This window comes from Myotis yumanensis, unplaced genomic scaffold (assembly GCF_028538775.1).
Source record: "Myotis yumanensis isolate MYYU_CA2020_CCGP unplaced genomic scaffold, mMyoYum1.0.hap1 SCAF_7, whole genome shotgun sequence".
NCBI classification, from domain to species: Eukaryota; Metazoa; Chordata; class Mammalia; order Chiroptera; family Vespertilionidae; genus Myotis; species Myotis yumanensis.
This window is the reverse complement of record NW_027223758.1, coordinates 14,023,950-14,048,628: the sequence shown is the minus strand read 5'-3', so window position 1 is coordinate 14,048,628 and position 24,679 is coordinate 14,023,950. Positions and strand designations below refer to the sequence as shown.

General features: G+C 46.3%; 2 protein-coding genes across 2 annotated transcripts; both read left to right on the top strand.

The window, feature by feature from the left end:
* The first annotated feature begins 5,229 nt into the window (after positions 1-5,229).
* On the top strand, positions 5,230-9,972 carry LOC139014443 (cystatin-13-like). Its single transcript, XM_070421412.1, has 3 exons — positions 5,230-5,457; positions 8,752-8,865; positions 9,889-9,972. The coding sequence occupies exons 1-3, from the start codon at positions 5,230-5,232 to the stop codon at positions 9,970-9,972; spliced, it is 426 nt and encodes a 141-aa protein (XP_070277513.1).
* A 10,116-nt stretch (positions 9,973-20,088) lies between these two features.
* LOC139014442 (cystatin-9-like) lies at positions 20,089-22,772 on the top strand. Its single transcript, XM_070421411.1, has 3 exons — positions 20,089-20,298; positions 21,711-21,824; positions 22,683-22,772. The coding sequence occupies exons 1-3, from the start codon at positions 20,089-20,091 to the stop codon at positions 22,770-22,772; spliced, it is 414 nt and encodes a 137-aa protein (XP_070277512.1).
* The last annotated feature ends 1,907 nt before the right edge of the window (positions 22,773-24,679 follow it).

Genomic DNA, 24,679 nt, shown 5'->3' with positions numbered 1-24,679 from the left:
CACCCAACCGCAGTATAAAAAAAGCGCCCCCCTCCATGTTGGCGTGAATCCACGTGCCCTGTCTTTGGGGTACGTGGGTCTCCCGGGGATGTGGAAATAAACCTTTTCCTTTTCTTTCTTTTTCTGATTCACTGGACTGTCTTTATTTCCTATGCCGCCTCCTGAGCCACCTAACCTAACAATCTACAGATGGGTTCTTGGGCTGTTTCCAGATTTTAGCTGTTGTAAATAATGCTGCTATGGACGTAGGGGTGCATATATTCTTTCTGAGTAGTGTTTCAGGTTTCTTAGGATATATTCCTAGACGTGGGATCACTGGGTCAAATGGCAGTTCCATTTTGATGTTTTTAAGTAAATTCCATATTGTTTTCTATAGGGGCTACAATCTGCATTCTTACCAGCAGTGTACTAGCCTTCCATTTTCTCCACATCCTCACCAGCACTTGTTGTTTGTTGATTTACTGATGGTAGGCATTCTGGCAGGTGTGTGGCGTTATCTCATTGTGGTTTTAATTTGTATCTCCCTGATGATTAGTGATGTTGAGCATTTTTACAAAAAAGAAGAATGTCTTACCTTTTTCAACAACATGGACCTGGAGAATATTATGCTGGGTGAAAGAAGCTAGTCAGAGAAAGACAAATACCACACGATCTCCCTTATAAGTGGAATCTAATTAACATAATAAACTGACAAACAAAATAGGTCCAGAGACATGGAGGGATGGAACAGACTGACAGATCTCAGATCAAAGGGGGGCTGGGAAGAGATTAATCAAAGAACTCATATACATACATGCATAACCAATGGATACACACAATAATGTGGTGAAGGCCTGGGGTGGGGCAGGGGCTGGGAGGAGGGTGGTGGAGGGGGGGATTGGGGAACATCTGTAATACTGTCAACAATAAATTTTTAAAAATTAATAAAAGGCAAGGCTGCCAACATTCTACAGAGAGAAGTTTAGAATGAACTCTTGGGAACTGATGAATCAGAAATAGAGGTTTATTTATATTTGTTAAATTTATTAAAAAAACTAGTAGAATGTCTCTCTATCTAGCTATCCATCCATCCATTCCTCTAAACATGAAGAAGAAGAAGGAGAAGGAGAAGGAGAAGGAGAAGGAGAAGGAGAAGGAGGAGGAGGAGGAAGAGGAGGAGAAGGAGGAAGAGGAGGAGGAGGAGGAGGAGGAGGAGGAGGTCATGGGTCCTAGGGCTTGTAACCAAGTGGTAAAGAGTAGGGGTGGGCACTTGCTTTTCATCATCTTAAGGTCTTCTCTACATTTGATTTTTACTTTAGAACTTGAAATTTTTATCAAAGTAATATTTATTAATAGATAGAGCATTACAGAAATAATTAACTTAGTGACATTCCTAAGTAATCTCATTCCTCAGGTACAAGCCTATGAATGGTTCAAAATCTCCAGATTTTCTTTTATTTGAGCTTAATAAACCATTATCTTTATTCTTAACAAGTCAAAATCGTTCTCTGCTTAGTATTTTACAACTTGCTTATCACATTTATATAGAGAACACAACTTTCCTTGTCAGTACATGCACATATTTTTGTTGCTTTTAAAAATCTCATTTCATGGACATTACATATCTTATTTAATAGTCTACTTTGATACATATTTGGGCTAATTTCCTTTACTGTTAAAACTTTTTGTTACACTAAATAATTTTTCAGTCAGTTTTGTACACATGGGCTAATATTTCTGTGGGATGCAATCCTAGAGGCAGAACATCGTGTAAAGGAATGTGTAACTTTTAACTGTTCAACAGAGACTGCTTAGTCATTGTGAACAGAGTGAATTCCCACTCTGCCGATGTTGATGAAAGAACCTTATTTAGAAGGCATTGTTATTGTATTTTATTTTTTCCCAATAAGTAGGAGAATAGTGATATTTTATTGTTGGGTTAATTTGAATTTTTATTGTTGAGGAGGTTACTAGTAAGCATATTTTTACATGTGTATTAGAGACATTTATTTTTTGTGTGATTTGTGTACTTGTGACTTTTATGTATGTTACCTATTGGATTTTGTCTTTTTACAAAAAGAATTACTTGTAATGGCTCTTTGATATTAAGGAAATTAAAGTTTTCTGTGTCAGATTTGTCAAATTCTTACCACTTGTCTCACTTCACACGCAACAGTATGACTATAAAAAAGACAGATAATGCCCTGGCCAGTGTAGCTCAGTTGGTTGGGCGTTGTCCCATGTACTGAAGGGTTGCTGGTTTGGTTCCTGGTCAGCCCACATGCCCAGGTTTTGGGCTTGATACCCGGTGGGGGGTGTGAAGGAGGTGGCCAATCAACGTTCCCTCTTGCATTGATATTTCTCTCTCCCTTCCTCTCTTTTTTAAAAAAAGACAGATAGTAATCAATGTTGTCAAGGAAGTAGAGAAATTTGAATCCTTATACGTGGCTGATGGGAATATAAAACAGTAGATCCACCTTGGAAAACCATCTAGTAGTTCTTTAAAAAGTTAAACTTAGAATTATAGAATTACCATGTAAGCCAATAACTCCACTTTAAGAGAAATAATCCTCGAGAGAAATAAAAGCATATGACCACACAAAAGCTTAAACGTGAATGCTCACAGCAGTATTATTCATAATAGCCAAAAAGGGGAAACAACCCCAGTGTCCACCAATTGCTGAATGGATCAATTAAATATGTAACATAAACAATGGAATAGTACTCAGCAATAAAAGGAAATTAAGTAGCAATGAATCCTACAACATGGATGAGCCTTGAAAACATGCCAGCATGATTGATGCCAGCTGACACTTTATGGTATTTCGGGTAATGGCTTCTGCCAGCTGTGGCCCGCAGCTCCTTGGCCCAGGCACCACCAAGGACCTCTCCTCCCTAGGCCTCTCAGTCCCAGACTCGCCGAGACTGGCTGTTTGGTGCCTCTTCCTGTCTCTAAGCCCATGAAATCAAGTAACAGGACCCTGAAATAAATGGCTGTGGAGGTGCTTCCTGTTCCAAATGGTTTAGTCTAAAGCCCAGAAATGTAGAAGGTTAGGAGGCATAGAATAAGAGTGAGGACTTCTGCACGGTGAAGCGGGGAGGGGAGGGGGGTGCATGTGATGGCTGCTGGTGAGCCTGTGAACTGACGGGTGAGGGACCCCTGTCAGAGGTGCTGCTCACTTGAGCTACATCAGAGGGGCTGGGCTTACCTCACAAAAGGGCCATGGCTGTGACCACCTGGCTGGGGAGTATATCCAGAGGACAGAGGCAGCCCTGAGCTCAGGTCCCACTGACACCCTGACCAGGCACAGGCATGAACTAAGCGTGCTGGGGACCCAGGGTGCCACAAGGGAGGGACTGGTCAGAGCTCAAGTCCCCAGGAAGGAGAAAGATACCACCGTGGTCAGGGCCTTCAGCTCCAGGCTCAGCGAGCAGGAAACTGGTGGAGGACTTGGTTCTGAGGTGGGTCTGGGGTAAAGAGGTTCTGGGTGGGAGATGACAGGAATGCTAGGGGGGTCTCCAAGTATGCCCCAGGCCACTTATTTCAGAGTCACAGAGCAGAACAGGCCAAAGTTTGCTGCTCACATGGCGTGGGTTACCAAATTAGTGTAAACCATTGACCAAGGAGCAAGGCTATGAGAAGGAGCAGGTTGAAATGCTTAAGACATGTGGCCAACACCACGTTCACCACTTCCTGCAAGCTCCAGAGGCTTTGCCACTGTCAAGGCATAGAGCCTGCAGGTGTCCAAACCTCGGCATTCATGGAGATCTATGAAAGGCTTCTGAGCTCTTACCATCAGTCCTCTCTCTTCCATGGGCCAGAGATTCATCCATGAGCTGGGCTATGAGACAAATCAGAAGACAACACTCTGCAACTGTCCTTCTAATGCCTCAGATTTTTATACTGGACTGACCTGTGCATACCCGGCTCCTACTTCCATGCAAGGAAGCTCCTCCACCCCACCTCCTTCCTTTTGCTCTTCCCTGCCAGTTACCCAGCCATGCCCAGTCATATCCTGATGTTAGACCCCATTTAGGCTCAAGCTGGAAGCCCTGTCATTCTTGCAATGTATTCCTCTGTCCTTGTGTAAACATAAACACGTTAGTTACATGAAAAAATATGGAAATAATTTGAAATGTGGTTAGTTTGGCATCATCACAATTCAATATGATTTTGTAGAATGAATCTACATCCCTGTTTATGGAAAGCGCTGTACAAATGTCAATAATACTGTCCTGACTGGTTTGGCTCAGTGGATAGAGCATTGGCCTATGGACTGAGGGGTCCCAGGTTCGATTCCAGTCAAGGGCATGTGCCTTGGTTGTGGGCACATCCCCAGTGGGGGATGTGCAGGAGGCAGCTGATCGATGTTTCTCTCTCAACGATGTTTCTGATTCTCTATCTCTCTCCCTGCCTCTCTGTGAGAAATCAATAAAATATATAAAAAATTTAAAAAAAAAAAAAAAAAAAAAAAAAAAAAAAAAGACATGTGGCCAGTGGGGCAGACGTGGAGCCTGGGCCAGCCATATTCTCTGTGGCATCAGCCTCCTGCGGGCGAGTCTGCTTTGCCCTCGCACAGCTGGGCACACTGTGTGGCCTTCCGCACAGCCCAGGATTCAGTTTACGTTTTCTGGGGAGAGGACACATGGGGCCAGAATGACATCACCAGTGGGCAGCAAATGAAGACTTTCTGAGTATTGTGGGCTGCGTGTATCGCATGTGTGCTTACTATCTGATGAGGGGAGAGGCAGAGCATAGTTTGGAGGCCTGTACAATGACTTTCATATGTGCTCCTGGGAAGGAAACAATAAGAGAAGCTTTGGGACCTGTCTTCTCCCCTGCTGCAGGTGCTCATGGCCATCTGCTCACACAGACTTGACACAGTGAGGCACCTTCACTGGATACACAGGGACTTTGCAGATAAGGCAGCAGGGGTCGTCTGGCAGGGAAGAAAGGTGTGTGTGTGGGGGGGGGGGTGTGTGTGTGTGTGCACGCGCGCGTGTGAGTGCATGTGCTTCCTTGTGTGAGTGCATAGAGGTATGCATCCTTCCAGAAAGAAAAGAGCTAAGACAGGAAAATGGACAGATTGTGATTGCAGATTTCTCCCATGGTTTCTGTCTGGGGAAGAAGAGAGAGAACCCACAAATAGCAATGTTTACAGAGATTCTTTCTTTTTCATCCCAGTCTGGTCCACCCCTAGCCCTGGAAGGACAGAGGGAGCTAGCCTGAGCTCCCTTGGCTGAGGTGCCATGGCCAGACTCTACCCAAGCCTACTGCTCCTGGTGGCCAATATGGTTCTTGTATCCAGAGATATTCGCACCTGGGGCTGGAAGAAGGTGGTGAGGGAATTCAAAGACATCCCGGAAAGCTATGTCTATGTGCAGCAGGCACTGTGGTTTGCCATGAAGGAGTATAACAAGGCCAGCAAAGACAAGTACACTTTCAAGGTGATGAAAGTGCTGAAGTCCCAGGAGCAGGTTGGTGGGCATTTGCTCCTCAGTTCTCTGCATGTCTGTGGTTGTGGTGGGGCCATTGTGTATGAATGGAAAGCAGCTCAGAGATAAATGCTTTTAGCAAATATATTAATTTTATTTTAGGGGTTCTTAGAAGAAAATTAATTGTAATGTATCCTTTACTATTCTGAAATAGAAATAGAAAATATCCATTATGGTAACTTAAAATTGATGATAATCACATCATAAAACATAGGTAATAGCCCAGAAGGGCTCTTAAAGAGGCCAAGTTTGGGAAAATTTGGCTAATATCAAAATGAGTGAGACAGGGATTAATTATTATATGGCGAATAAGCAAAGAAACTGCAGGTCTAGTTTTCACTGATAAAGAGAATCAGGGCAGAGAAGAGAAGGCTTTTCTTTACACAAGAATGCCTGCTTATAGCCAGTTTTTCTCAGTGGTTAGAGCGTTGGCCCACAGACTGAAGGATCCAAGGTTCGATTCCAGTCAAGGGCATGTACCTTGGTTGCAGGCTCGATCCCTGGCCCTGATCGGGGCATGTGCAGAAGGCAACCAATTGATGTGCCTATTTCATATCGATGTTTTTCTGTCTCTGTCTCTCCCTTCCACTCTCTAAAAATCAACTGGAAAAAATATCCTCAGGTGAGGATTTAAAAAAAAAAAAAATGTCTACTTACAGATGTAACTAAAAAATCACCTTTTGCAATGACCATGGTAATCACTAACTCAGGAAAAAGATCATCAATAAATTCTACAACCATTGGGTGAGAGAGAGCTGGAGAACAAATTTCTTAATTAATTATAATGGAGAAAAGATACATTTTCTGGTGAACACCTCACTCCACAAATGTACCGACACTGGGGAAATTGAAATCATGTGCCCTGATGTGATATCCCTGAAAGGACACAACATCAACATCACCTGTTTATGTTATTCTTACACACACAAAAAGCATACCCTGAACTGTCATGAGGAACAATTTTAAAAAGTCCATATTATGGGACATTCCATAAGTTCACTTAACAATATCTACATCACCCTGCCTGGTGTGGCTCAGTTGGTTGGCATCCTTCCATGCACCAAGGGTAGGGGTGAATGGGGGTGGTGGTGGTGGTGCCAGTTTGATCTCCCATTGGGACACATGCCCCTGGTGCAGCTCGATCCCCAGTGGGGGACATATGGGAGGCAGCTGATCAATGTTCCGCTCTCACATAGATGTTTCTCTTTCTCTCTACCTCTCCCTTTCTCTTTCTAAAAATCAATAAAAATGTTTTTAAAAATCTTTAAGAAAAAATTTTTGTTTAAAGAGATCAATGTCATGAAAGACAGGGGGAAAAGTAGGGACCCTATTCTCAATTAAAAGAGGTTTAAGAAACATGACAATAAATGTAATGTGTGGTCCTGTATTATCTCTTGGATTAAAAAAATGATAAAGGCCCAGTTGGGTGTGACTCAGTGGTTGAGCGTCGACCCAGGAACCAAGAGGTCACCGGTTTGAACCCTGGTCAAGGCACATGCCTGGGGTGTGGGCTTGATCTCCAGTAGGGGGCATTCAGGAGGCAGCCGATCAATGATTCTCTGTCATCATTAATGTTTCTATCTCTCTCTCCGTCTCCCTTCCTCTCTGAAATCAATAAAAATATTTTTTTTTAAAAATATAAAGAATGCAGCCGAAACCGGTTTGGCTCAGTGGATAGAGCGTCGGCCTGCGGACTGAAAGGTCCCAGGTTCGATTCCGGTCAAGGGCATGTACCTGGGTTGCGGGCACATCCCCAGTGGGAGATGTGCAGGAGGCAGCTGGTCGATGTTTCTCTGTCATCGATGTTTCTAACTCTCTATCTCTCTCCCTTCCTCTCTGTAAAAAATCAATAAAATATATTTTAAAAAATATATATATAAAGAATGTTATTAGGGCAATTGAAGGAATTTGAATATAGATTTTATCATAGAGGCGAGCATTGAACCAATTAGTATTTCCTAAGAAAGATAACTGTGCTGTGGTAATGTAAGAGAGATCAAGATAAGGCTGGTGGCCAGTTGGGGGCTGTTGAGTGTGATTTAAATCAGCCTGTTTTTATGATTTGGAAACATTCCTCAAATATAAAGCAATCGTTCTCAGCTGGGTATGGACTTGGGTTGGCAGGGGAATTTGGCAATAACTGGAGACATTTTTGCTCATCACAACTGAAGGGCCAGCTATTCACATCCAGTGGGTGGAGGCCAGGGATGCTGCTGCTAAACACCCTCCAGTGCAAAGGAACTACCCCACCCCCGAGAGTGAGGGCTGAGGTTGAGAAACGTGATATGTAGTCATAATAAAGTTCTAGGAGTACATATGTTTGGAAGTTGTTGAGTTAAAAAAATGAAAGTGAACACTCCATTTCTCGCATTTCCAGTCTGACTCAGCATTCCTGCGGGCACCAGCAGAAATGGTTTGCTCTGTCCCTCCAGACATATTCTATCCACTTCCTGACTACTTTCCCATTTTCCAATGTGGTCAGGACTGGAGATGCATTCAGTGGCCCTACTGAAAACAAAGATAGGCATGAAATCACAGTTAGAATTCTGCCTACTGCACCCATTTGGTTCAATGCCCAGGCAATTTATCTAGAATTTGCTATATTTTCTGAATTACCGCTTATTCTTCTAGAGTAAGTTATTGTGTTTAACTTGGCCATTCTCTTTCACATGCTCTCTCCCCTAAATCTTGTAAAACTTGTTATCTTCTCATTCCTTTTTTAATGATAAAAAATCTACATTTACCATTGTGTGGCTCCAGGTCCTCACAAGGCCCTCCTGAATAGAGGGCAATGGTGGGCTCTGCACAGATGAAGGTGCCCAGGAATTCAGGAATTTGGGAGGGTTATATCATAGGGGATAAAGTGTGTATTGTCAAAATCTCCAAAGTATGGAAGGCTTTGGCGAGAAGCAATATACTCTAAGTATATTTCAGTTCTGGGATGTCTTTTCTATTGACTAGGCATGAAGATGCTATAACCTCTGTTGTCTTCGTCCCAAACTCCAATAAAGTTCTATTGAGAATATTTTCTTGTTTTATCTTGGGACAATTGTTGCTACTTTAAAATTAGATGCCAGAGAGAGAGAGAGAGAGAGAGAGAGAGAGAGAGAGAAAGATCAAAATAAGAACCCTCTCTCCCAATTATTCCAAAACTTCTGGCAAGGAAACTAGGAGAGAGGGTCATTGACCCTAAGTAGACAAGTTTATTTATCAGAGATGACTATTAATGCTATGCATTATTTTATGATATCTAATTTTTAAGTTATTCATTGACAGGTCACAGATAGTTTGGACTACTTTCTTGAAGTCAAAATTGGCCGAACAATGTGCAAGAAAGCTTTAGGAGACAATGAAAACTGCTTATTACAACAGGATCCTGAAATGCAAAAGGTACGTGACTGAGATGGGGAGAAGTGATGGCCATGGTTTGGTTTGTGACCCAGACAGACAAAACGGATAGAACCAACCCATTTTGATTTTCAAGTTTCCTCTTTAAACCATATTCAGAACTGAGGATGGCCAGGTTCTAGATATAGAGCATTGTTTTTATTATGTTGTGCTGATACCACCTTCTCCTCACTACACACACACACACACACACACACACACACACACACTCACTCACGTACACACTTAATGGCTTAAAGCAACACCAAGCCATTGCTTTTCATTCTGTAATCTGGGCTGGGTTCTGCTCCCTGTGTTGTGAGCTGGGGCAAGAATGTTCCAGACATCGGCTCTACTTACATGGCTGGTGTCTCAGCTTTGTATTTGATGCAACTTCAATTCTATTTGATGCTGCCATTCCCTACTGATGTCATGCAGGTGTCCCTACTTTGTTTTTATTCTAACTGAGTAACACTTTTAGGAGAGAGAGGAGGGACACAAGACAACTCATCCCACATGGCATGTGCCCTGACCAGGAATCGAACCCATAACCTTTTGGTTCCTGGGTGAGCCTGAAGCCCTGCTCATTCTGCAGGCCCTGGAAAGAGCGCTATGTGTCTCTTCCCAGCTTCCAGACTGAAAGCTTTCTTGGTGGTATCTGTCCAGGCTTTGAACCCCCACCCCGCCCCAAGGAATGCAGGATCCTGCACTATTCTTTGCGGGTTGCCTCCCCTGGGAAGGACCCACTGGGCCCTCCATGCAGTATGGGGTCTCCGCGGGCTGCAGGGAAGCTGGCCCGGCTAGATGAAAAGCAGAGCTGGAAGTGAGGATTTCTGAGGATAGCCGGTTCTCGGGCCACCCTGGAGCAAACAGAGCCATGTCCCTGATGGCTTCAGATCACAGGAAAGTGAATTGGCAGGAGCCCATCCAGCTGAGAGAGGCTGGCTCTGCACTTCATAAAACAGAAACTTAAAAAATATATATTTTTTCTTTCTTAAAGCTGATTATTCTTTTTGTCTCTTTTAGATGCTTCATTGCACCTTTATTGTTCTAACCAAACCCTGGTTATTTGAACTCACTCTGCAGAAGAAACATTGCAAAGATATCTAATTGTCTTCTAGTACATTCTGCCAGTCTCACTTTCATTTAAAGAAGCAACAACATCTGCAAAATATTTAAATAACACAGCTGGCCCCCTGACTTCATTTTTGTGGACTTTTTGCTTTTGTGTGTGTGTTTTTCAAGGGCTGATGGTGGGAACGTGATGCCTTTTACAGTGTTGGGAAGCCTCTTCTAGTTGGCAATTCATCCGCTGGCAGGGCCAATCTTCTACCGAGAATTGGAGAGAGTGGGAACTTGTCTCCATATTTTACCCAACTCTGAGCACAAGTTACTTTTCACTGACAGCCTCACAAAGAACTAAACGGAGAACCCAGTTGTCAAGCTGGTGGGTAGTTTTTACACGGTTCCTAGGGTCTGGTTGCCTTGAGGGTGCCCTCATGGATTCATCCATGGATTTCCACAGAAACCTTCCTGCCTAGAACTTCTGGGAAGACACAGCTTAATGGCTTAGAAAGTTTTAAACTCCAGATCAACCTGTGATCACTGGATCATTTGGAGATTTATATTTTACTTTTGTTTTTGAAGTGAGGGAGAAAAAAATGCATGAGTGACGGTGAATGGAGAGTAGGTTGCATTTGTGTGTGTGTGTCTGTGTGTGTGTGCGTGCACACGATAGGATACATTATCTAATGTTATATGACTATTATGTTATCTAATAACCCTGCGTTTAGTGGCTTAACCAGTTTTCTTATGTCTCTCACGGTGTCTGTGGGTCAGGTGTCTGTGGGTGGCTTGACTGGGTGGTCCCAGGTTTTATCTCTCATGAGGTTACACTCAGCCAATGACTGCACTGCCCTCACATGAAGGTTGGTGTGCCTGGAGAAACCACTTCCCAGATGGCTGCAGGTTGGTGTTGGCTGCTGGCAGGAGGTCTCTGTTTTCTTCCACATGGGCCTCTCCCTTGGGCTGCCGTGAGCTTGGCATGATGACTGACTTCCTCCAGACAGAGTGTTCTGAGAGACCAAGATGGAAGCCAAGATGGCCCTTGTGACCGAGATTCACATGTTACACATCATCACCTTTTCTTTTAGTTATTGGTCACCTGATTCAGTATGGAAAGGAACCCTACAGGGGCATAAGCGCCAGGAGATGAGGACCAGTGGAGGCTCTCTTGAGGCTGGCTACCACAATGCATGCATGTGTGTGTGTGTGTGTGTGTGTGTGTGAGAGAGAGAGAGAGAGAGAGAGAGAGAGAGAGAGAGAGGGATGGGGGCTGAGATGATGAAGGAGGTTAACATGGCCAGAAGGAGGCACTTTCTGAAACTTGAATGTGGAAACTATAGTACTTGTATACAGGTCAAGGTCAGCAGGGAAATGTCAACAATAATGTAGGAGTGAGTTCTAACTTAGACATGAGAGAGATGCTGTCGTGCAGAGGCCATCTGGCTGACAGGTAAACACTCTCCAAGAGTTCTTTTCTCACAGGATGGATGACAAGCACCTGAGCCGCTTTGTCTAAGGGTTTCCCCTTCACCAGGAGGGGCAGGCCAGAGTGCTGGGAAGGTAATGACCCTGGGAAGAGCCCTCAGTCAGTGGCTGAAGTTGGAAGATAAATATCCTAGCCTTCTGATGCCCCAGGAGATAACACCAAAATTTGATCTACCAGGTCTTTGGGAGGTGCCCAACAAGACAGAGCCCATAGCCCATATTGTGATTCTGCTCACTGTTCCATGCTGCTTCCCCTCTATTTCCCCACGCCGCTCTCTGGTATTTTCTGGATCATCGCCAAATAAACCATTTGCACCTAATTTCTGTGTCAATGTTAGCTTCTGAAGGAAACAGCCTCGTAGTGGAGCCCAGGTCCACTGTGAGGAGTGGCCTGAGGACACCCTGGGGGCTCTCCTGGGTAAGGTCAGGCAGCAGGGCATACTTCATCTGCACTTACCTCCTCTCAGCTGGTGGAGAAGGCCTTTGCCTTTCTCCTCCTCAGTGTGCTCACAGAGTTCTGGGGACAGAGCGGGAGTAGTTTTGCTATATTGCTTCTCCCCGCCTCGGGAAAGGGATGCTACCTGCAGCACCTGTAGCCCGCTCCTCTCTGCCCACCTCTGTTCTTAAGCCCCAACCACTGTGGGTGTGCAGCCTGTGCTACCAGAGCATGTGCTCCTGGGATCTGTAGCCAGAGCTGGTGGGCCCCACCTGGACCCACGAGCAGCCCCTCAGAAGGTCTTTCTCCTCTGAGCCCTGACAGTGTGGTTGCACACCTGGAGGGACCTGAGACGTTTACACGTCCTGGGCTGGTCATTTTCATCTTACCCTTAATACCGATTGCAAGCCAACCAAACTTTACTGTCCACCCCCGGGGTCAGCAGGCCATGCTTTGGGTTTAACTCTTCAAATCCTCCTGGGACCTTCTCACACATTGAGTCAGGATGAAGAATCAGGATTGACAACTCAATTGATTGATGAGATTTTTTATTTTTTTATTTGCTCCAGGTTGATGACGTTCTATGTGATATGGAGGGAAATAGAACGTATGGGTATTCGGATTTCTGGGGCAACTCAGTATTGGCTCATTCTCCCGAGGTTTTAAGGCTCATTAAAACCTGTGACCTTGGCCACCCAAAGGACCAGCTGCTCATGAGAAGTAAGGCCTCCAATCCTTCTCCTTGGAGGTGGTGCTTCTTAGGTGATACTTGGATGACAGAGCATTGGCTTTGCCATCATGTCCCCTTTCCCTCTCAGATCATGAAAAAAAATTGAGGAGGGGGAGAGAAAGAGTAAAAAATGCATCTTTCAAGCAGGGGGCATTTCTCTTCCAGGATGAATGGGCATGGGGGGTGGGACAGGGAGAAACCAGAGTTCTAATCCCATGGGCTGTACCAGGATCTCAGAGGGTGGTGTGAGCATTAGGGACCAACCTGAACATTTGCAATGTGTGAGGTTGTGCTGAGGAGCATGCAGGGCAAGGACCACTGACAGCAGGGCTCGTCTCTGTGGACATCATCTGACAGTACTGCCCCCTGGCCCCAGCCTCCTTTCCCTTCCTTTGTCCCCATGGGAGTGGCCTGGCATCCGCAAAGGCCTCCGGGAGTTCTGCAGCTGGTTGTTACTTTGTGTTTAGTTCTGTGTTTATTGAGCCCAGGGCTGTGCCATGACCCTGATACCCTGGGAAGCGGGGGGAAATGTCCAAATGTCCCCTGGCAGATGGGGATGTGGCTCCAGAACAGAACACAAGATATGAATGCAGAACATTTGATAACCGACACAAGCAGCTATTTGCTTAACTTGATTGTTAGCTGCAGGCCTGGGAATTCACTCCTGCAAATGTTTGCCAGCAAGTCTCAGCTTTCCGATGGCTCCAGGAAAAGAAGGGGCAACACTACTGACTCCTGGTATAAGGGACTCATGTCCTAACCCTATCTGTCCTCACAGGGTGCCCAGGGTTCTGGGTGTTATCACTGTGGAGTGCCAATGGCTGGTCTTTCAGGAACTTCAGGGAAGTGTCCAGCCTCCCTGAGTGTGAGGCTTAGAAGCAAAGCCCATTCATTCCCATGTGACCTATGGGCACAGGGCCTTGAATCCACACAAGTGCCCAGGGTCTGGGAAAGCCCATGCTGGAGAGGGCATGAGCCCTGACTTTCACAGGAGAGGTACCATCCCCAACAGCATTTCCTTCCGATTTTTGTTTTCAGGCATTGTCTGTTCCTACTGAGAGCTGCTTCCCGGGCTGTGGGGGCCAGACCTCCTGGTTGGCTGTCTCCCTCATTCATTTTCCCTCAGCAGGAAGCTCGCCTGAACATCCCTGCCAAATCCCAGGCCATTTCTATCAAGTGTCATTTTCAAACTCAATGCTTTCAGTGTTGCATATTTCACTTGTCCTGTCAGATGTCCATATGAATGTTCATTCTTATGTCAACACAACATTTTAATTCCTTTTGGAAGATTAGTTATTTCTAGGAAATTTACTTTAAAATACTCAGCGAATTGGTTGGTTTGGGTAGATATTTCATCCTAGAACACCTCACTAGGATACTAGGTTGTGACCAACCCAATCCAGGGTGCAGAAGTGGTCCTGTTCACCATCTCATTATTGAGACAGAAACACCACCCCAGGGCAATCATTTAAACTTTGGTCTTGAGTGGTTGTCCCAGACCAAGCTGGGAGGTGTGTGTGCTGTGGGGGTGGCAGCTGCAGGACTGTGGGCTGCTCAGCTGGTCCCCACACTTCAAAGGCTCCCGATGCAATCAAGGCTGGCCTGTGCCTGACGAGGATGGAGGCCTCAGAACAAGGGTCTCGGTGTTTCTTGCTCTCTCCCCACACGACTTATTGTCCATTATATTACAAAGTGGTTGATAAAACTGTCATTTAATCATTCTTTTTCCTCAGCACATAAAGAAGTTGTTGCTGTGCTAGAAATAAGGAAAGGACAAACTGGCATGCCAGTCCTTCTGAATAAAGGAGGTCCCCTCTCTGGCTGGCATAGGGATGGGAGAGTGGGAGTCAGGACGTCCCCAGATCTTATCTGAGCGTGCGAGGCGAGGCTGAGGCACAGGGTGTGAAAGAGCATCGGGCTGCTTAGGGGGAAAATGTCAACTGCTGTGGGCTCTACAGCAAGCGCTTTTATAACTCACAAGACACTGTGGGGTAGGGGAGCCCGGGGGAATGTCAAGGGGTGGGGGGGAGGAAGGAGACATATGTAATACTCTTTGTAATACTTTAAGCAATAAAACAAAATTTAAAAATAAATAAATAAATAAATAACTCATGGGAAAGGAGTAGCTTCGGATCTCAGTTTCAACCATGTCTGCCTGCAAACAATTCAATTCCAGTTTTGAGGACATATACTTTGGGATTAGTTGTTAGACAAAATAAACAACTGGGATGGATATCTATAACTATCAATGTTATCTACATTATATAATTTAGAAAGAATATTCTATTTCTGGCTTAAAATCATCTTTCGATATCTGTTGATTGGACATTCAAGTGTGCTTTGCTGGGGTCTTTGATGAAGCTGTGGTCAAGATATTAGCTGGGGCTGCAGGCCCCTGATGGCTTAACAGGGCTGAAGATCCACTTCTAAGAGGCTCTCTCCCGCAGCTGTCAGCTGGAGGGCTCATTTCCTTACCAGTTGTGTTCAGAGCACACGTGGGTCTTCCTATAGGCCTGCTCTCCAGGGCAGCTGGCGAAACCCAAAGCAAGTGATCCAAGACAGAACAGGGGCCAAAGGGAGCAGAAAACCACAAGGGCTTCTACAAGCCAGCCTCCGCAGCTGTGCAGTGCCACTGACACTTTATTTATCAGTTACTGAGCCTGGCCAACACAAATGGGGAAACACACACACACATAACTAGGCTCCACCTCTTGAAAGGAAGAGTATCAAAGACTTTGTGGACAGAACACTAAGCCGCTGCATAGACTATGAAGAGAAAATATATGAAGGCAATAAAATGAATGTTTTAGATGCCTCTGAAAGTGTATCAGTGAGCCCTAGCTGGTTTGGCTCAATGGATAGAGCGTCAGCCTGCAGACTGAAGGGTCCCGGGTTCGATTCTGGCCAAGGGCACATGCCTGGGTTGTGGGTTCTGTCCCCAGTGGGGGGCGTGCAGGAAGCAGCCAATCAATGATTCTCTCTCATCATTGATGTTTCTATTTCTCTCCCCCTTGCCCTTCCTCTCTGAAATCAATAATATATATATATATATATATTTTAAAAAGTGTATCAGTGAAGAATTCAGCATGATAACTGAGAAGAAAAAAAGGAAGACAATGGAAAGAGGAAAGAGCTGAAGAGACAGTGAAGTGGGTAAGATTGAGGAAGAAATACAGGAAGAGGAGAGATGAGAAGATACACAGAAAACAAAAGAGATGAAAAGTGGAAGAAGCAGAGTAAAGCTCCAGGAGACCTGGAGGTGACCCTTGTCTTCTGTTAGAAGTTTTTCTTCCCTGCATTCCCTGAGCGGGGATGGCGAGCTGTCCAGCCGATCCCAGTCCCGAGGGCTGCTGGCAGTGCTCCTGCCTAAAGCCCAGATAGAGTGCGTCAGTAGCAGAATTTAGATATGGACCAGGAGTTAGGTTGTAAGCTGGGGAAAATACGAGCTGATGCCTACCCCTCTCTTCACATTGAGTTAATGCACTTAGTACGTTGCCGAACGTTATGTATGAGGGGTGAACTCTGAGTCGGAGAAGGGGTCTACTGGGGGCTCACTGAGTGTGGCTGATCCACGCTCCCCTAAGAATCTTGGTTGGCAAGTCCTTGGGAAGCAGAAAGGGCAGCCCCGATGGGAGTCCTGCACTGCAGTGTTCACTCGGGTCTCTCAGCTTCCGGCCTTGAGCAGCCCAGAGGTGCCTCCAGGCCCAAGCAGCCTCAGTGTTCCTGGGCAGGTCAGCAGCCTCCTTTGCAGGCCATGGCTCCTCCTGCTCTCTCCCTCTTATTCTGTAGGGTCCTGAAAGTGGTTTGGCTTCTTCTTGTGTCCTTGAGGACTTCCATGCCTTTTTCCTGGTTATAAGGGTCAGGTGTCCAGTCTACTGAGCCAGCTGGTCCCCTGCCTATGTCTTGTCCTGGCCTAGGAACTTTGGGGAAAGGAGGATGTGATGTGAGCTGCCCCTGCAGCCAGAACTTCCTTCGTTTAACTCAGGGCTCTGTTGTGTAGGATGCCTTTCCCCAAGATCCATTCCTGGTCCCATGTTCTCTTGGGGGTAAAGTTTGTGGCTACCGGTGGCACATGCTGACTTAGATCAAGGCCTGTGCACCCAGCCTGCTGCTTGGAGCTCTCAGGAGGGAAGTTCAAAACACAGCATGGGGGCAGGTGGTGACCCGAGAAGCTTACCTCTGGGCGCTTGGAGATGGTTCCAAAGCCAGGTTCAACTCAAGAGCTCCCAGGGCTCAGACATCAGGATACAATGATGGACCACAGCTCGGTGCTTCCCTGAGCACTCGCCCTCTCACCTGGGAAAAGAAAAGGGAAGTGTCTTACATCTTCTTGTGGATTTTTCAAAAAGTTCTGAAGAATTTCTCTTTCTTCCTTCCTCTGGTGGCACAGTTTAAGGTCCATCTGATGAATACACCCAAAGGGGGCAGCACCTTTCGTCCTGTCATTATGCCCTGTTTCCGAAGGCTGTCAGTAAGGACAATTTGAAGCTTTTATAAAAGTTGTGACAAATGCCGAAACCGGTTTGGCTCAGTGGGTAGAGCGTCGGCCTGCGGACTGAAAGGTCCCAGGTTCGATTCCGGTCAAGGGCATGTACCTGGGTTTTGGGCACATCCCCGGTGGGGGGATGTGCAGGAGGCAGCTGATCGATGTTTCTCTCTCATCGATGTTTCTAACTCTCTGTCCCTCTCCCTTCCTCTCTGTAAAAAATCAATAAAATATATATTAAAAAATAAAATAAAATAAAATAAATATATCAATGTGTTTAAACATTTACCTGTTGAAGTGAATCCGGGCTGATTCCAGTTTAGGGCTCTTACAAATAAAGTTGCTATGAACATATCTCTACAGGCTTTTGTGTGAGCATGTTGTCTTTCAGTGGGATCTATGCTCAAGAGTGCAATTCCATGTTGAATTTTATAACAAACTGTCAACTGTTTTCCAGAGTGGCTATATCACTTTACATTCCCATCAACAATGTATGAGTGATCCAGTTTCTCTGCATTCTTGCCAACATTTGGTGTTGTCACTATTTTTTTTTTAATCTTAGTAATTCTCAGTGTATGGTAATAGCTCATTGTGTGCCTTTTTGTTTTTTTGACAGTTCCTTTTGCTGTGAAGAAGCTTTTTAATTTGATATAGTCCCATTTATTTATTTTTGCTTTATTTCTCTTTGCCTTTGAGGTCAGATTAATAAAATCCTCTTTAAGACCAAGGTCCAAAAGTTTAGTACCTATGCTTTTTCCTATGTAATTTATTGTTTCAGGTCTTATATTTAGGCCTTTGATCCATTTTGAGTTAATTTTGTATCTGGTGACAGACAGCAATCTAGTTTTATTCTTTTGCATGTGGCTTTCCAATTTTCCCAGCACCATTCATTGAAGAGGCTTCTTCCTCCCAGCCCCCTTGTATCTTTCATCAAAAATTATGTGCCCATCTGCATGTGGATGCATTTCTGGCCTTTCAATTCTCTTTTATTGGTCTGTGCATTTTTATGCCAATACCATGCTATTTTGATTATGCAGCTTTGTAGTATAATTTGAAGTCTGGGAGTGTGATACCTCCAACTTTGTTCTTTTTCTCAGGATTGCTTTGGCTTTTTGGGTCTTTTGTGGTTCCATACAAATCTTGTGATTTTTTGGTTCTGTTTCTTTAAAAATTTTGACGGGGATTGCATTAAATGGGTATGTTGCTTTGGGTAATATGGCCATTTTTAACTATATTGATTCTTCCAATCCACAAATATGGATTTATCAAAGGATGTGAAGGACCTATACACTAAAAACTATAAGACATTATTAACACATATTGAAGAAGACACAAAGAAATATTTGTAACATTTTTAATACTATCATTTTATGATTATCACTTCCTTACTTAAAAACCCACATTCCATACTGGGCAGAAGAATTTTCAGAAAATTGTTTAAGTAGACTAGTTAACTGCATCTTTCAACTCAGCTATATTCTTTATAATGTTAATCTGTCTTGATATCATCCCTGAGAGATGTGTAAGATGCTCCCAACGTGATTGTGGAATTGCTGGTTTGACCTGTAACAGCACCAATTATTCTGTTGGCTATTCCAGCTCCACATGTGGTTTGGATGCAGGTTCATAAGTATTAGAGCTTCTTGTTGAAATGTTTCTCTTATTATCACATAACATGCAATTGTATTGCTATCGATGCTTTCAGCCCTCAATCCAACCATGTTCCCATTGCTATAAGAGCATTCTTTCAGTTGCCATTTGACTAGAAATATATGAGAAAGAATCAGCCCACAATAAGGGGCTTGTAATGCGAGCGATACATTTCTACACTTGACCATGGTATCTTGTTAAGTGGGTAGCAAATGTTCCAGATGATGAGGAGAGAGCGTCTGGGTGACTCAGGTGGGCATGCTGGACAGAGCAGGGACTGAGCCCCTCTGTTTTGGAGCTGTGCCTGTGTCCAAGGCTGTCAAACACCCTCTGGCTAGAGCCCATCTTGAAAGGAGACCCATGCTCTTACACTCTCCCTCTGCATTTCCTGTCCTGGCAACAATTCAAGGTTATTTGTTTACCACACAGCTCCTGGAACAATACTTTGCTGCAAAGCCCATGGACCTGGACCTGGTTGAGTTTGCAATAATGCTCATACCATCGTCCAGAGTTCTGTCACAGGCAGGTCCTATGACCAGCTGTGTTCAGCTGAAGGTACTTGGTACTGAATACGTGCATTGTTCCTGTTCATTAGTCCCTGCCTCTGTCCCTGTCCCCTTGGCATTTGGGACTCTTAGGTCTACCACTATCTCTGCCCAAACCTCTACATCCTGTCTACATCAGGTTTGAAGAGTGCTGGCTAGCTTCACCTGACTCTCACATCTCTTTGGCATGAGGCTGGTGTGCCAGTGCATCAGACTCAAAGCAACAAAAAAAACGAACCATGTCCAGCCTTCATCCCAAGGCCCCCAGGTGGCCACAACTCAGGCTGGCGATTCTCAGGCAGGTGCTGGTGCCCTTTCCCAGAATGTAGCTACAGGTTGCCTTCTTTCACCCCCAAAGCTGGCTCTGGAAAACGCATCCTTTTTGGTTCTGCTCCTTCTTGTCTTGCTGACCTTCACTCTACTGCTGTGTCAGAGGATCACCTTCCATTTCTACCTCTTGCACGTGTGCCTTCATTATAGACTCTGGTTCTGGGGCATTCAAGTGAAGTCTTCCTTCCCCACTGAAGCTCTGGGGGAGTCCTCTGGCTGGGATTCAGCTACAGGGGACCCTGTCTCCTATCGCTGATCCTTCCCAACCCACCCTGCCAGCACCTTGTTCCTTTGTCCTGGACAGGAGACAATTTTAACTACTTTGGACAGAGGAGGCAGGGTCACATGTGGGAGGGGACAGGGTGTCACAGCAGAGAGGAGGCTCACAGGAAGAATATGCCCTGGAGTAGATTAGTTGGACCACTGCCCAGGGAAGCTTGAGTGGAGTCTGAGCCAGAAGGGCTGTGGGTGGCTGGTTGCCTGCATCTCTGTGTCTGCAATGGAGATGAGCTCTGCCTGGGCCATGTTCCTGCTTCTCGCAGGTTCCCAGGTCCGAGTGACTCACAGCTGGAGGATTAGCGATGAGGGAAAAGGCATAGAAAGTTATTTCCTTGCCACCGTGGAGTATGCCTTACACATATTCAACGTGAAGAACAAGGACACGAATGCCTACAGGCTGGTGAGCATCCTGGACTCTCAGAGAGAGAAGGTAGGTGACTGCATCTTCCTGCTCTGCTGGCCTTCACTTGTAGTAAGTGAGGGTACAAGACAGGGGCCTTAGCACAGGATCTTGTATGCCATTGAAGTTTATAAAATAAAATATACAAACTATTCATTTTCAGGTTTTATAAAAGCTTTTACATGGAAATTTAAAAAATTAGATCAATGTCTACTCACATGCAATATTTTTTCAATCTTTATGTCATTGTTTAATGAAAAATGACATCCAAATGTAGTCAATGAGGGGAGAAAGAGAAAGATGTCCAGACACACAGAGAAAATGCTTAAAAAGTTAGGGTGAGGAAAGAGCTCAAGGAAATAAAATAAAACAGGGCCTCTGCTGTGACTTCCGTGAGCCCTGGGCTACCTGATGTGGAATCCACCTCTGTGGATGGATGTTATTTTACACTCTTCCCCAGGCCATGGTTTTGAGTCCTGAAAGGTTCTCCTTATCATGGACTCTCTTTCAGAATACAACCAGCGATGCCATTTTCATTTGGGCTGCAGACGTGAACAATGAAAACACTCGCCCGAAGGAGCGCTTCTGGCTCTGTGTGTGAGTGTGTGAGTGTGTGTGTGTGTGTGTGTGTGTGTGTGTGGTGTCGGGGGCATTACTCTCTCACCCTCTGGACCTCCGCACTGAGAGTCCACATGAAGGGCAAAGGGTCCCCACCCTCACTGACCTTAACCCTCTGTGACACTGGTTCAGGCACCCTGGGCTCTCTCAGGCTGGACCTCTGGTGAGGATTTTTATATCCAGAGTCACAGACTGAGTTTGGGTGCTGGGGATAATGGAGTGGATGCCGTGGGAGACGATGGAATAAAATGAGTAGAATGGAGTGGAGAAGAGTACAGAACATTTCACAGTGCACTTTGTAATAGAAGTTGTTTCTCGAAGCCATCGTCGTATGTGTGTGTGTGTGTGTGTGTGTGTGGTCTCACTAGCATCGTAAGGCATTTTTCTGATGTTGGGCAGGTGAAGGGTGTGACAATGGGGCTATAGATGAGCCTCCCACTCTGGGGTTGAGATGATCAAGCAAACTCTTGCAGGGCCAACACCCTCCCAGCCACTTGTCACCTCTCTGGGAATGCTGTGGAAGCAGGAAGCATTGAAAAGAAAGGTGGGGTCTCATTTGGCGTTTGCAAATGTGAGGCTGCAGTGTGTGGTATTAATAGTGTGTGATCAGCTTGCTTTTACCCCGGAGGCTCCACCGGGCTAAGTGCCTCTTTGTCCAGAACACCCCAAGTGTAGCTTTAACACAAGTGTGCTGATCCAGACCCAGAGGGAAGCCCTGAATAGAGTAAGGTTGGGCCTGTTCCTGCACTCCATGTGTCACCACTAGCAACTCCTTAATGGGACCATGAGGGATGTTTCCCCTCTAATGTCTATATGTACCACAGATAGAGACCCTGATGGCTTTCTCCATGGAGCTGAAGCTTCGCAGAACCAGGTGTGGGAAATTTGATGAAGACATTGACAACTGCCCCTTTGAAGAAAACCCAGAGCTGAACAACGTAAGACACACATGAGCCTCCTTCAGGTTCCAGGGCTGTGGACCCGCATAGGGGTGTTGTGGGGGGTGGGGCAGAGGACATACCATTCCTAGGGACACAAGAGTGAAGGGGCTACTGGCCCTACGACAGCCACTGCTTCTGCTAAAGACAGAGCCCAGCCTAGCAGGTAAGCCCCAGGGTCCACTTGCAGGCCCCTGGCCAATGTGAGATCCTAACTGTCCACTCAACCTGTTCAGCTGTCTGAACCTCGGGCCATACCGGTGACAGATTGTTCCTGCCCCTAACGGTCCGGGTGTCTTGATTCTGACCAGAGGATGTTCTCTTCCCGCTTTGCAGCCACTGCCCTTTCCTGCCTTCAGGAGGAGGAACATGTCTGGAGTGGCCAACATCACTGTTGACTGAGTGGCCAGTCCTCAGGTCCCCCTGTCACTTCGCAGAACTGATGGGGGTTTGGGTGAGGGGAGCCCACTGCCCTGTGTCCCATGCTCTGCCTCAGGCCCTGCTGAGCTGCAGTTCCTGCCAGGGGGGTAAGGGAAAGTGAATTCCTGCTCTAGGACAAGCCCACCTCAGGTCAGGGCTACTTGAGGTAAGGCCTGTGTTGCTGTACTAGAGGCATGGGCCACTTGGGGACAGCCCAGGGGTGCTCCTGGGGAGAGCAGAGTGGTACAGGAGACCCTGGGGTTAGGAGTGAGCCAGGTGAGGAACATCTGAGACTTAGACTGAGGGCCAGAGCCTGCGTTCCCCCAGCTGCTCACCTTGCAGATGCAAATTTGGGATGGATGCTATCTTTAGGGCTTGGAGTTACCAGCTTCCCAAGGCTTCTTCACCCACAATTTATTCGTGTGCTTATTCCCTCAGACCTTCATCTGCTTCTTCACCATCAGCATCGATCCCTGGAGAACAATGTTTCAGCTCCTAAACGAGACCTGCCTGGAGGGGACCTACTGAGTGATATCACGCTCCAGCCCAGCCTCTCTAGCCCCCTCTCGGTAGGTGGCCCTTCCGTGGCTGAGCAGCTCTGAACTCACTCTGTTCTCTGCCTTGCAAATATCTGGAGCCTCACACACAGGCATTGTGGAAATTCCTCGGTGTCCATTTTCTTTCATGTAGAATAGTCCATTAAACACCAGCATTTCAAAAGGCGCTGTGTGCACGGTTCCTGACTGAGGGGGATGGGCAGTTGCTGGGCAGCTCGGTGGCCCAAGGGGGTGGGTCATCTCTCCCCTTGCACCTCCTAAGCCAGCTCCAGGTGGCACAAATAAGGCGCCTCTGAGCGGCTAGCTCAGGGCTCATGAGGGATAACCATGTCCCCAGAGGGACAATGACCATGACCAAGGTGGGGAACCCTTGTCTGAAGGATGGAAACAGACAGGGCCGCAGGCCCCTCAGGACACATGTGGCCTCTGTTCGGGGGTCTTGCTCACACACATTTCCTGGTCCGTGACGGCTGGGACAATGGAGGAGGGGACTGTAGCCTCCACTCAAAGAGCAAGCAAGGCCAGTGGCAGCGGCAACGGCAGCTCAAAGACCCTTTTGGAGATGTATGTCTCAGGGCCTGCACCTTTGGACCAGGAGATTGCATTTTACAAATCTCTAGGGACCCCAGGGCCAGTTAAAGACTGAGAGGCACTGGCTGCTGTGCCAGGTGCTTTTGGGACTCCGGCCAAAATGCCTAGAACAGGATTTGGCAAACTTTTTCGGTACAGAGGAAAAGAGTCACTCTTGGGCTTTTGTGGGCATGTGGTCTTCTCCACTCTGTAATGTCACCTTGTGTCTGGAAAGCACTGGGGGCAATGAGAACACAAGCAGGGTGGTCTTCTTCCAATAGGACTTTATGTGTATAGACAGGCAGAGGGTGGGTTTGGCCCAGAACCAGTACCCTGACACTAGGTGCCCCACCCACCCCTGCAGCTGGGAGGTCCAGGAGCAGCACACTGGGAACAGGTTGGATCGAGAGCTGAAAGCATCTATAACAATACAACTGCAGGTTATGTGATAATAAGAAAAATAATTCAACATAAAGCTCTAATACCTATGAACCTGCACCCAAACAACATGTAGAGCTGGAACAGCCAACAGAATCATTGGTGCTGTTACAGGTCAAACCGGCAATTCCACAATCATGTTTGAAGCATCTTACACATCTATCAAGGATGATATCACGAAGGATAACCATACCGACAACCTGCCTTCCTCCATCCAATGCAGTTAAAATTGTCTCCTGTCCAGGACAGAGGAACAAGGCCCTGGCAGGGTGGGTTGGGAAGGATCAGCGACAGGAGAAGAGGTCCCCTGTAGCTGAATCCCAGCCATGGGACTCCCTCAGGGCCTCCGTGGGGAAGGAAGACTTCACTTGAGTGTCCCAGAACCAGAGGCTGAAATGAGGACACAAGTGCAAGAGGTAGAAATGGAAGGGGATCCCCAGACACAGTAGCAGAGAGAAGGTCAGCAAGACAAGGAGGAGCAGAACCGAAAAAGGTGTTTCCCAGAGCCAGTTGGTGAGTGATAGGAGGCAACCTGCCCAGCGATGAATATGCATTTATTAGGAACTAAAGTCCCAGTGCATGAAATTCGTGCACGGGTAGGGTCCCTAGCGGCTGCCAGCTGCCGGCCAGGGCCTCCCTTCCCCCGGCTGCCTGCCACCGCTGCTGGTTGGGGGGAGGGGCCGTGGTCATTTGGCCGGCCAGCCCCACCCCTTAGTTGAACTCCCGGTTGAACTCCCAGTCAACAGGAAAATTTGCATATTAGGCTTTCATTATATAGGATGTACAGAAGGGGCACACTGAGGTTTTTGTTTTTTGGTTGGGTTTTTGTTTTTGTTTTGTTTTGTTGTTGTTGTTGTTGTTTTGTAAATT

Excerpts from the sequence above, each read along its gene's own strand:
- LOC139014443 (XM_070421412.1), top strand. The coding sequence starts at position 5,230 with ATGGCCAGACTCTACCCAAGCCTACTGCTCCTGGTGGCCAATATGGTT. Across the intron at positions 5,458-8,751 it reads TGCTGAAGTCCCAGGAGCAG|GTCACAGATAGTTTGGACTA; the intron begins GTTGGTGGGCAT and ends ATTCATTGACAG. Across the intron at positions 8,866-9,888 it reads AGGATCCTGAAATGCAAAAG|ATGCTTCATTGCACCTTTAT; the intron begins GTACGTGACTGA and ends TGTCTCTTTTAG.
- LOC139014442 (XM_070421411.1), top strand. The coding sequence starts at position 20,089 with ATGGAGATGAGCTCTGCCTGGGCCATGTTCCTGCTTCTCGCAGGTTCC. Across the intron at positions 20,299-21,710 it reads TGGACTCTCAGAGAGAGAAG|ATAGAGACCCTGATGGCTTT; the intron begins GTAGGTGACTGC and ends TATGTACCACAG. Across the intron at positions 21,825-22,682 it reads AAAACCCAGAGCTGAACAAC|ACCTTCATCTGCTTCTTCAC; the intron begins GTAAGACACACA and ends TTATTCCCTCAG.